Source organism: Ipomoea nil, unplaced genomic scaffold (assembly GCF_001879475.1).
Source record: "Ipomoea nil cultivar Tokyo-kokei standard unplaced genomic scaffold, Asagao_1.1 scaffold1447, whole genome shotgun sequence".
In the NCBI taxonomy this organism is placed as follows: Eukaryota; Viridiplantae; Streptophyta; class Magnoliopsida; order Solanales; family Convolvulaceae; genus Ipomoea; species Ipomoea nil.
In genome coordinates this window covers 548,735-561,371 of record NW_017617875.1, presented here as the reverse complement: position 1 = coordinate 561,371, position 12,637 = coordinate 548,735, and the positions used below count along the sequence as shown (strand labels likewise).

General features: G+C 37.5%; 1 protein-coding gene across 1 annotated transcript; it reads right to left on the bottom strand.

Annotated features, from left to right (window-relative positions):
- Positions 1-8,898: 8,898 nt before the first annotated feature.
- Positions 8,899-11,075, bottom strand: LOC109188629 (DCN1-like protein 5). The gene is made up of 9 exons (XM_019339256.1): positions 11,054-11,075; positions 10,801-10,873; positions 10,445-10,519; positions 10,319-10,355; positions 10,144-10,227; positions 9,973-10,033; positions 9,769-9,875; positions 9,307-9,372; positions 8,899-9,182 (listed from the first exon to the last, which is right to left on the bottom strand). The coding sequence occupies exons 2-9, from the start codon at positions 10,863-10,865 to the stop codon at positions 9,087-9,089; spliced, it is 591 nt and encodes a 196-aa protein (XP_019194801.1). The 5' UTR covers positions 10,866-10,873; positions 11,054-11,075; the 3' UTR covers positions 8,899-9,086.
- Between the last annotated feature and the right edge of the window lie 1,562 nt (positions 11,076-12,637).

The window sequence follows — 12,637 nt, the reverse complement described above, 5'->3', positions numbered from 1 at the left end:
ATACTATCCACATCTTCTGGTTCAAAGAGATCAGACAAAATATGGGGATCCCACGTTTTTGTCTGTTGATCTATTAAGCCTGCAACTACTGCATTCCGTAATGGTTCAGGCATTACTGTTTGAATAAGCGGACTAGGATTATCTTGTAACCACGGGTGTCCCCAGATTAAAGTTTTTTCACCATTTCCAATTCTTCTTCGGACACCAGCACAAACAAAATTATGAGCAGCCATAATATTTCGCCAACAAAAACTGGGATTATTTCCTACTACTGCATCAACAAAAGAGGTTTTAGGATAATACCGTGCTTTATACACTCTTGTTGCCAGGGACCCCGGATCAGTAAGAAAACGCCATGCCTGTTTTCCCAACATCGCCAGGTTGAATGTCCTCAGATCCTTAAACCCCAAACCACCAAACTTCTTGGGGACACATAATTTATCCCATGCCTTCCAGTGGATTCCTCTGTCTGGGCCTTTCCCCCACCAATACCTATTCATGGGCCTCTGAATAGACTCACAGACCGATTCAGGGAGCAAAAAAACACTCATCGAAAATGTTGGCATAGATTGAGCCACACTTTTCAAGAGCACTTCTTTGCCAGCCTGTGATTGCAGTTTTTTATTCCATGAAAAAACTCTCTGCCTGATTTTGTCCTCCACATAAGAGAAAACAACTCTTTTATTCCTTCCTATAAAAGAAGGTAGTCCCAGATATTTCCCAAAATTTTGTGCCTGTTCCACGCCCAAACACGCAGCAACCTCCTCTCTCATTTCCTCCCCAGTATTCCTACTATAGCAGATGTTGGATTTATGATAGTTTACCAACTGACCTGATAATTCCCCATATTTCTCCAGACACTGTTTAACCACTGTAGCCTCCTGGATATTTGCTCTAAAGAACAACAAACTATCATCAGCAAAGAAAATGTGTGATATAGGAGGGGCCCCCCTAGCCACCCTACATCCATGAATAGATCCTACTGCATGCGCCTTCTGTAGAAGCATGGATAAACATTTAGCACAAATAATAAACAAGAAAGGAAAAAGTGGATCTCCCTGTCTGAGGCCCCTTGTTGGTTGCACTTGGCCACCACTCACGCCATTCACCATAACATTGTATGATACTGTGGTAACACATGTCATTATCAGCTTAATCCACCGCTCATCAAAGCCCATAACCTCCAGCATCCTTTTTAGGAATGACCATTCCATTCTATCATAAGCTTTTGTCATGTCCAGCTTAAGTCCTCCCCACCCTGTCAAACCACACTGTTTACGATTCAAAAAGTGCCCCACCTCAGCCGCCACAAGTATATTATCTGTTATAAGCCTGCCTGGGATGAACGCACTTTGGGATTCCGAGATCAAATCCCCCATCAATGGTTTCAATCTGTTAGCAATCATTTTCGCCATAACTCTATATAAAACATTGCCCAGAGCAATAGGCCTCAAATCTGCCACAGTCCTAGGGTCATTCTTCTTCGGGATCAAAATAATATTGGTGGCATTTAAATCATGAGGAAAATCACCTGTATTCAAACAGTTAAGAACAAAAGCAGACACATCCTCCCCCACCACATCCCAAAACTGCTGGTAAAAACCCGGATTCATTCCATCCGGGCCCGGTGCCTTGTCAGGATACATGGCAAACAAAGCAGTTTTAACCTCAACCATATTATAGGGACGCAACAATGCATCATTCTGGTCAGTCGTCACACGGGGGCCAAACTCATCAAAAAGCGGATCCTCACAAACAGGATTACTAGTAGCAAAAATCATATTGAAATAACTCATAACAACATTATTCATATCCTACCCCTCCACCCATACCCCATCATCATTCATCAATTTAGTAACAAAATTCTTTTTCTTTCTAGCAGAGGCATACCTATGATAGTACTTTGTGTTCGCATCAGCGCCACGAAGCCAATGCTGTTTCGCTTTCTGCCTCCAAAATACATATTCCTAGGCTTCTAACTGAGAGATCTGATCATTTAAGAGCTGGAACACAGTCAATGCTGCCGGATCCCTCCTACCACGGATCCGCCCCTCCTCCTTTCGTAACTGCCGGATTCGCTCCCCGAACTTATGGAAGTGGTCTCCGCCCCAACGCATCAGTCTATCCCCACACCGTTGCTGACAATTCAACAACCCCCCCTGCCCTTCCACCATGCCAGGCAGTCTCCACCACCTCCCTACATCCCTCATCCAGCAGCTATGCCATCTCAAACCTAAAGCCCCTCGGGACCCTACCCCCTCCCCTGTTGTGTGCATTAATATCAAGGAACAGAGCTGAATGGTCCGAGTTACGAGTAAGAATATTCTCAACACCGGCCCTTCCATTCACATCACACCAATCCATTGTCGCCAACACTTTGTCTAGTCTCTCTTCCAGCCAGTGATCCGTACCACTGGCTTTTTCCGATGTATACTAGTACCCCCTCATAGGCAGTTGCCGTAATCCACACTCATCTACAGCTTCGCTAAAACCCCGGAGAAGGTTCTCCGGGTGTGGGTTGTTTCCTCTTTTCTCATGCTGGAATAGGAGATCATTGAAATCCCCTATTACAACCCATGGAAGCGGAGACCTCCCCGCCAATGACTTAAGCAACTCCCACGAGTCTCGCCTTTGATTACTCTTTGGGAATCCATAGAAACATGTCATACGCCACACCTCCCTTGATGGCATTCTCACCTCAATATCCACGTGATTCTTAGAATAGCTCAGGAGTGTAGCCGTATTATTCTTCTTCCACAACAAAGCTACGCCCCCACCATTCCTCATATTATCCACATAAAAAAGCCCTTCATACCCTATCCTCACACGGAGCCTCTCCGCATGCTCTCGTTCCACCATTGTCTCAATTAAAAATACAAAATCTGGCTTCTTATTGGACACAAGGCCCACAATCTCTCAAACTGTACATGGATTTCCCAAGCCACGACAGTTCCAACTTATCGTACTCATGATGACGGGCGAGACTGGGCTCCAGTTCCCGCCGCTCGCAAGTTTTTTGACACATCGGTCATAGCCACATCTTCTGAACTCCGCCCCTCCACTCCACTCGATCCCCCCCGGCGACGTTTTGAATTCATCACCACTTCTTCTTCCCCCGTCTCAACCCCACTCACCATACTGCCACCTCTCGTTTCTCCCTCTTCCCGTCCCCATGCACCATCACCCGCCACCTCACCCCTCTCCTCCCTCACCAATGGCTTCGGTTTTCCCCCAACCGGCACAAGCCAGTTCTCCCCCACCGCCCTCGGCGCACCCCGACTACCCCCAGCCCACAACCCCACAAAAGGATGCATCTCTATCGGTGTCGGTCTCTCCCGTGCTTTTAGATAAAACATATCGACATGGCCCATCATACTACAAAACGAACAGTGTTTGTGTAATCGCTCATACCGAAAGGTTATCCAACACACCGACTTATCCCGTTTTACCAACTTCATGCCACGCCTCAATGGCTTCCCTATTGCAATAGACACTCGGATTCGATAGAGCGTTAGCCATGGGGCTCCCGTAAACCTCTCATCATGCTTCACAAACGTGCCTATGAAATTTCCAGCCTGTTCAAACCATGTAGCTGAACCCACATATCAACCGAACCCAATTCCACCTCCCAGGCACAGCTCTAGCCACCACCTCCCGGCATACCAAGGTATTATTCTCGAAACCCCATGGACCCCCATCCAAGACATAATCAATGTCCGTCCTATGATAAAAGACAAACAAGAACAGCCCCGGTTGGATCTCCGTAACCTGTACACCTCTCACTGGTTGCCATACGGACGCCATGACCTGCTTCATAAACTCCAACTTAACCAGCTTCGTTGTCAGAAATCGGCCGACGACTGCCCACGTCTCCTCGTCGTCGTCATGAAGCTCGCCAACCCCCTCCCCCTCCAGCACGAACTCGTCGTGCTCATCCTCCAAATCCAAATCTCCCCACCGCTCCGTCAGGCGTTCGACCTCACTGCCTGCCTCCGCCATACCTACTGCTCACACAGCCTCGTCGCTGCCACGCTACAGCAAAGAGAAACACACTGGAAGATTAGACGACGTGATACGTCGTGGAAAGCTCATTGGAAAAACGTCGAAAACCTAGGTTTACCATAGAGAGGAACCGAAACCCTAGTCGTAGCTAGAGAGAGAAACGTGGTTACTAGGCAGGAAGTTTAAATTTGGCGCACATCTGTACTATATATAATAACAAAATCCTGAAATTTTAACTTCCCGCTCAATTCCTAAAAAATCTCTCTTCCTAATAAAATATATTGATTTCTACTTTCCCATTCGTACAATAATTTTGGGTTAAAATTCTATTCTAAAATTTTAAAATAGTGTAATACAATTCCCTTTGCACATCTATACTTCTATACTATATATAATAACAAAATCCAGAAATTTTAACTTCCCGCCCAATTCCTAAAAAATCTCTCTTCCCATTAAAATATATTGTTTTCTACTTTCCCATTCGTACAATAATTCTGGGTAAAAATTATATTTTAAAATTTTAAAATAGTGTAATATAATTCCCTTTGCACATCTGTACTATATATAATAACAAAATCCTGAAATTTTAACTTCCCGCTCAATCCCTAAAAAATCACTCTTCCCAATAAAATATATTGATTTCTACTTTTTCATTCGTACAATAATTTTGGGTAAAAATTCTAATACAATTCCCTTTGCACATCTATACTATCTATACTATCTATACTATATATATAATAACAAAATCCTGAAATTTTACCTTCCCGCTCAATCCCTAAAAAATCTCTCTTCCCAATAAAATATATTGATTTCTACTTTCCCATTCGTACAATAATTCTGGGTAAAAATTATCTTCTAAAATTTTAAAATAGTGTAATACAATTCCCGTTGCACATCTATACTATATATAATCTATACTATATATAATAACAAAATCCTGGAATTTTAACTTCCCGCCCAATTCCTAAAAAATCTCTCTTCCCAATAAAATATATTGATTTATACTTTCCCATTCGTACAATAATTCTGGGTTAAAGTTGTGATGTGTCAAAAGTTCGGCAAGGCATAACTTTTGACTCGGTTGTCCGTTTTAGACAAATGTTTTTTTTTTGAAATCGCGTATTTTTTTGACATCTATATCTAAAAAAATGCTTTATTAAATAGTTTCTAAGAAAAAACTATGAGAACCTTATGTTTTATTAATGAATTTTTAAAATTTTTAATTAAAAAATTGCCCCGTGCATTATTTAATAATCTCGCTTTATAATTGGTCAAATTATTTAGTTATGGTAAATTAGGGAATAATTAATGATGGTAATAGAAATCCTAGAAGAATATTAGAATTGAAGAATATTTAATTATTGTTATATTATTATTGTGACTCACGGAATACAATACAAGAATATTTAATTATGGTTATATTATTCTTGTGTGCCTCACGGCCATTATATACTAACATAACTTGAAAAGAAACTAATAATAATAAGGGAAAATTGTAAAAAATGCTCCTCTATAATATGCCAATTATCAATGTCACCCCTGAATTATGAGTGGAGTAAATGTTGCCCCTTAATTATCAAAACGGCGCACATATAGCCTCTCCCGTAATGGACATGTGGTTCCCCGTTAGTGTACGACACCGTTAAGTCAGATTAAATATGTAATTTAGTTGTTTTATCCCTTCCTCGATTCGAAGTACCAGCGATGGACAGCGGTGGGGAACCACAGGTCCAATATGGGAGGGGCTATATATGCACCATTTTGATAATTGAGGGGCAACATTTACACCACTCATAATTCAGGGGTGACATTGATAATTGGCATATTATAGAGGGGCATTTTTTACAATTTTAATAATAATGATAATAATAATAATAATAATAATAATAATAATAATAATAATAATAATAATTATTATTATTATTATTATTATTATTATTATTATTATTATTATTATTATAATATAATAATAATATAAGTGGTAAAAATAATATTTAAAAGTAATTAAGTGTTAATAATAATAGTAAGAATATTAATGTAAGAATTATAACATAGAATAAATCGTAATAATTAATAACTATAGTCTAGGATTAAATTTGGAATTGTCAGGAAAGATAAGCGACCTCTGGTGAAATTAACTATTTATCGATTTAAATATTCTTAATATATTACAATAATTCCATTTCGTGCATCGCACGGGTGAAAATACTAGTACAAATAATAAGGGTGCTTATACAAAAATAGCACCCAATCCATTATCATTTGTAATACATATATAACCCAAAATTCAAGCCCATTCTATCAGCTAAACCCGACCCAAAACCCGCCCGTATAAAAAACTAAACCTAACCTCAGATCTACGAAGGAAATTATACCACAGTTCACTGCGATTTCCTTCTTTCTTTTGAACATTTTCACCCGGATTTCTTGAATCTGTGTAAGAAATTAGTTTGGACTAATTTCAATATCTACTCACATTTCAGTACATACCCACCTGAGTCCAAATTAAATTCTATCAGCTTTTACCCACCGCTTTTCTTTCCGATTCTTGCCTCTCTTCTTTTTCAGAAACAGAAGAATTCCGTCTCCTCTGCATGCATGCAATTCCAGCAACAAATCCACTATGGTGGTCCGGCGAATCTTGCGGTGGTGGGATGAAACGCCAGTGTGTTGTTCATTCCCCGTAGATATGGCTATAATACTACAAAACCTCCCCCGTATTCACGCAAAACGACAGGTATTTTTTTTTTTTTAATTTTTTTCCTTATGTATTTTGTCCATATTCTTCATTATTTCTTCGGTGGTGGATGTATTAGACTAAAATAGGTTGAACTTGGAAGAATTAACGAGTTTTATGGTTAAAAACAGCGGGAATTACCCGTTCCCCTTTTTGTTTCTTTCTTTTTCGCAGTTTTTAACCTTTCTTTTGACTCAATTGATTAGATTGCAGAATGATGTGCATGTTGCTATATTGTGTCTAGACTAAATTAAAAAATGATTATTTGGTATGGTTTATGGTCAATGCTTGGTTGTTTGTTTAGTTGAATAGACTACCCATGGTTTTAGAGTGTATTTGTTGTGTTTAGAAAATTAATATTTATTATTTTTTATTTTAAAGTGAAATTGTGTTTTTTTCTAAAATTACTCCGTAAAAACTAACTAAATACATTCAACTTTAAAAAAGAAAAAAGAAAAAAAAAACCTGCCCTAATTATCTTTTAAAATTTTTTAAACAACTTTGGTTACATCTACATATGTATCTCAGTTTACTTGACCAAATTTCTAAAATACCTATCTGCAATATTAACTATATAGCAGCAACCAAGAACAAAATTCTGCCACACTTTAAAAATAGAAGTCTTTTTAATGATTTTAATCACTTTGAATTGCATTTTTTTGCTAGAATTGACATTAGTTTTTTTAAAAATCTTTGGTGCAGATTTCACAAACATATGTTATGCAAATGAGGAACATTTTGCAAAAGAAATATTAAGTCAATATTTCATAGAGTTTGAACGTAGAACAGCAGGTATGATACATTGTACCTTTATCTCCATCATCATATTTTCTTTTTCCACGTATGGTAGTTGATCCCGTCAATTTCTTCATTGTTCTTGCAATTTTTTACTATGCAGTCACAACAATTGTAGATTCTTTGAGAATGAATAGAGATTGTAGATCTAAGTTTCTTAAATGAGATGTATATATAGATACCAAGTTAGAGAGAATTGAAATGTCACTATCAAACATTAGTATATGAAAGTCAAACCTTACTGTCAGCAATTAATGCTTGATAGTAGGGCTAGGTGTATAGGAAAATTAGTAATATTGTATACAGTACACCTGTTTCTCTCTTAAATGCTGTATATTTAGATATCACCTCCTACACTATCAACGATTATAATAGATATGAATATACCTGTATGCTCTTGATTGTTTTGAAAGAGCATGGCAAATCAGTTTTACTGTTCTTTTTTAAGTTGTTTTGATTCTTCATTGCTGTGTATTCTCCGTGCCCTAACTTATAGGCAACCCCACTAATAATTGTACCACAAAATAGCCACTTAATATGTCATTTTAAGCTATTTTTTCCAACATGAGTTATATTTTTTTGTTTCATTTTCCACATACACTAATTTTATTATAGTAACACTGAAATATCATTTTATTATGATTAATGAATTGGTGTCTTTATTCTAAAAAAAAAAACTAAAATACTCAATATTAACCTAAAAAACATCTAGAGTTTTAACAATTTCGGATTATTTCGCTCAAAATGATGTCGTGGCCTAGTTGGCGCCTAAGAAAGCTATGCGGCCTAGTCGACTGCCTAGTTGCCTAGACCATCGATTATGGACTTATGGTGATACGCTAGGCGGCCGGCTAGCACCTAGCGCCTAGATGCCGATTAATCGGTGTCTAAGCGGAATTTTTGTAACATTGATTATCACAGTAATTTTAATAATGCTTTATAAAATGAAATATACTCCATTGTATACAATACTATTGACACCATAGAGAAATCAATCAATTATTTTTTTAAAATATAAATCAATTGAAGTTAAATACTTCTTGCAATTAGATAAAATTTGTGGTTGACTAAGGTTTCATAAGGAAATAATTGCTGAATTAGAGTCTTAGAAAGAGGGATAAAGAGGACGCTAATAATTTTATGAACTTTTATTATATGTAACATTAATTCCTACTTCCTTAGTTTCACTTTTGCTGTCTCAATTATTACTTTCTCAGTTTTACTTATTAGGTGACAAGCAATAATAAATTAAACTTCAATCCCAAGAAAAATAAAAATAAGAATTCACATATAATAGTATTTTTAAAAGAAAAAAAAAGAAAGATATCAAAAAGTTGTATAATATTGTAAAATTGTAGAACTATAATCCATGAAAAACTGGGATAGAAACAAATTTTGTTCCCCAAAGCTGACAAGAATATTAAAAAAAAAAGAAGAAGAAAAAAAGTAGGGCATTTCTAATCAACAATCTAGCAACCAAGAATTGTGGATCCTATGTTGTTTACAATGAATCTTTCTAAGGAAGATTTGACTTTGATCTTGTGTTTCTATGCTAGCACTGCTTTTCTCTCATCCAGTCAACAAAATCGTCCAGGATCAACGGCCAAGCATGCTCTTCATCGTAATTGCTGAAATCTGGGTAGCTAATCTGTTCAAACAACACAGGTTTCTGTTACTTATATGACTAAATCAAGAACAACACAAAGACAAAAAGGGCAGTTAATTAATCTTAATAATTGAGTCAATCAAGAATTAGGAAAGTGAAGTATTACCTCACTGAGAAACCTGTAAAATCCTAGCCACTGATCCATGGTTATAACCTTGTAATCTTTCTGAACCTAACCAAAACACAAACAATTAGTTCCCATCATGGTATTGGGCACATAATCTCTGTCAGATTATTATTATTTTTTTTTTTAAAAAAAAAAAGTTGTCTCCACACTTGAAAATGTGACACTGTTTATGGGCTGTGAAACATGGCATGCTAGTTTGTAACTACTGGACAATGATGTCCTTTTTTAGTAATGAGGAAAATTCACAGTCACTACACGAGAATGTGCACAAAGAACAATGACGTCCTTTTCATAAGTACACCCAAATTGAAATATGAGAATCATCCATTATAATAACAGGAACATTAACACAATAGAACACTTGTTTGACAGATAAAAGGCAATTAAAAGCGCAGCTGAATATATAATGCAAGCATTCTCCATTGAAGAATAACAACTCACCTGTATATACTCAACAAGTGCTGCAACTTGTGGTTGAAATCGAGGGCCTAACACGAGATCCAGAAGTACACAAACGATTTCAGTCTCGACGCACTTCTGATTATCCTCTAGAGGACGGGAAGAGAAAAGGACAATAAGCAGCAAAGAAGAACACAACAACAGAAGAAGATACATACATACATACATACATATATCCGAACATACCTGTTAAGCAATACTGAAATGCATAGGCATAGAAGTCTACAAAGTTAGATGGACTTTGAAGCTGCAAAAAAGAGAACGAGAAACGAGTTAAGAGCTTGGCAAAAAATACACTTGATAGACCTGAGCTTAACACAGACAGAAATAAATGGAACACATGAAAATCATATATACCTCCTCCTCAAGTTGCCCAAATGCCTTCTTTAGATTCTCTACTGTATCAGCCTTTAGCTCTTTAGCCCCGTTTCGCCATTCTTCCTAGTAAATGATAACCGGCCTGGTGTTACTTTCAATACAGGAACGAGTAAAATTTAAACCGATAATAAGACTATATATACATTTCGCTTACCAGAGTAAAATAGCCTTGTTTTCCAGCTTGCATTTTCCTAAAAACCCAATAATCCTTCAGTGTTAACACAGCACACAGAAATACACAAAGAGATGGAAGTAAAATTTAAAGAGTGAATTAGTATACCATGCAAGTATTAGCATCCTGATGTCAGTATGGGCAACTCCCAGATGTGAGCAGAGAATTTCAATTCCTTCCGGGCTAGTCAGTGAAAAAGATAAGAATAAGTTGACAAATGAAGAAGCTAAAAGTTACAGAATTTTCCTCCCTCCATCACATTTTATGTGTCTGACTTGGTTTAATCAATGAACAATAAGTAGGACAGAGAGAGTATAATCTAGTTAGTTTCACTCAACTACGCTGCACATAGGTCAAACCACACAAAAAGATTGAATCCAATTAATTAATTTTCTCTTATTTTATCAATATGGGACTCTTAACACAAAAAATCAAAGTAATGAGCAGAGTAGAGGAATACTTACTCAATCAACCCAGATGAATCATTAGCATAGGTATAGAACAGTTTATCAATTCGTTCTAACTCCATATCTGCTTCTGCACACAGAGGAATAACGTAAAACTTTCCGGTTTATGGTAAAGGTAGCAACTTTTCTTCTCCCTCCTTCTTCTTTCCAGTTTCAATTTGATATACAAACCACACATACACAAAAGTTGAAAAAAAAAAATAACTTTAACGAGGATTGACCCATTATAGACGTAAAGTAGATGTAGTACCGGAGCGAACGGGATCCGCCGGCGGTGGAGGGGAAGAAGTGGCGGCGCGTTTCTGGGACGTTGCGCGTTTCTTGGACTTACCTGTAAGATTTTCCCTAATAATATATATTGTATATTATATATTAGGGCCTTAATTAAGTGGTGCAAGTTGACTAGACTTATTAAGTGGTCTGGTTGGACTGAATAACTAGAAGTTGTTAGTTAACTAGACTCTGTGCCTAATATAATCCTGGATTGATGGGATACAGAATGATTGATGTTAGCACATTCAGTTACGGTACTCAGACTGCTCAGTAGACACCAATACACCATCTAGGGTTCTGAGTCAGGTCTGAGGCAAAACATGGCTAACGGTCTACCGTTAAGAGCAACACAACAGGAACATCAACCATGGTTGGAGATCATCACGGCTACGCTTCCGCTATCATACGAGGTCAGGTTTCTCGTATACTATGGTTTATTATAGTTAGACTATTGTATATCTAACATTCAGTATCAAAGCTTTTATAATCTCTGTCTGGTTGATTGTTTTGCCTAAACAATATTCAGTTTTCATATACATTAATTTTTCGTATATGGCTTTGGATATTAATTCTTCAAAATTAACATACAAGATATCTCTATTTGGTTTTGATTTATTGAATAACTTGTATATGTTTAATTAAAGAATTAATTTTTTGTACAGTTTGAAATTTATTTTCAACATTTAGAAAGTTCTTTAATTTATGAGTAAATACCCAAAATGGTCCCTCGACTCTAGCTAAATTCATAAATTGGTCCTCAACTTTCAATTTCACCCAATTAAGTCCTTAAGTTTGTAATTTTGACACGATTTGGTCCTCCATCTAATTAACTGTTTGTTGACCGTGATCGACGATCTCCAGAAGAACCTTCAGCTCTCGTCGGAGCACATGGAAGCCTCCAGGATGACGTTGCACCGGTTCGGAAACACGTAATCTTCTTCGCTCTTGTACGAATTCAACTATATTGAATCCAAAGGGAGGATGAAGAAGGTGACCGGGTTTGGTAGATTGCTTTCGATAGTGGATTCAAATGTAACAGTGCGGTCTGGAAATGCAACCGGAACCTTAAAAAACCGACGATGGACCATGAAATTACATATATATCCTCAAAAATCACAGTCAACAAACGGTCAAATAGACAGAGGACTAAATTGTGTTAAAATTACAAAGTTAAGGACTTAATTGGGTGAAATTGAAAGTTGAGGACCAATTTGTGAATTTAGCTATAGTCGAGGGACCATTTTGGGTATTTACTCTTAATTTATTGAATCTGGAAAACTGCCTGAGTTCCTTCAAGTTTTTCGGCAATGCATTGGTACGCTGGATTTGTGCGCCAGAGATCGCCCGTTTGTTTCGCCGGATTTATTTATCTATTTTTTCTCCGGCGAATCATTCTATTGCTATTAAGCCAAGCATGAACGGCGGTAGGCATACGGTGACGGCGACGCAACTGAGAGCGAGAATTGTAGTGAAGACGACGATGCTGGTTCTCTGGTGACGACGACGGTGGCGCGATTGGAATTACAGGTGGCGATTGTTGGCGTTGCGCAGAGGAGGGACA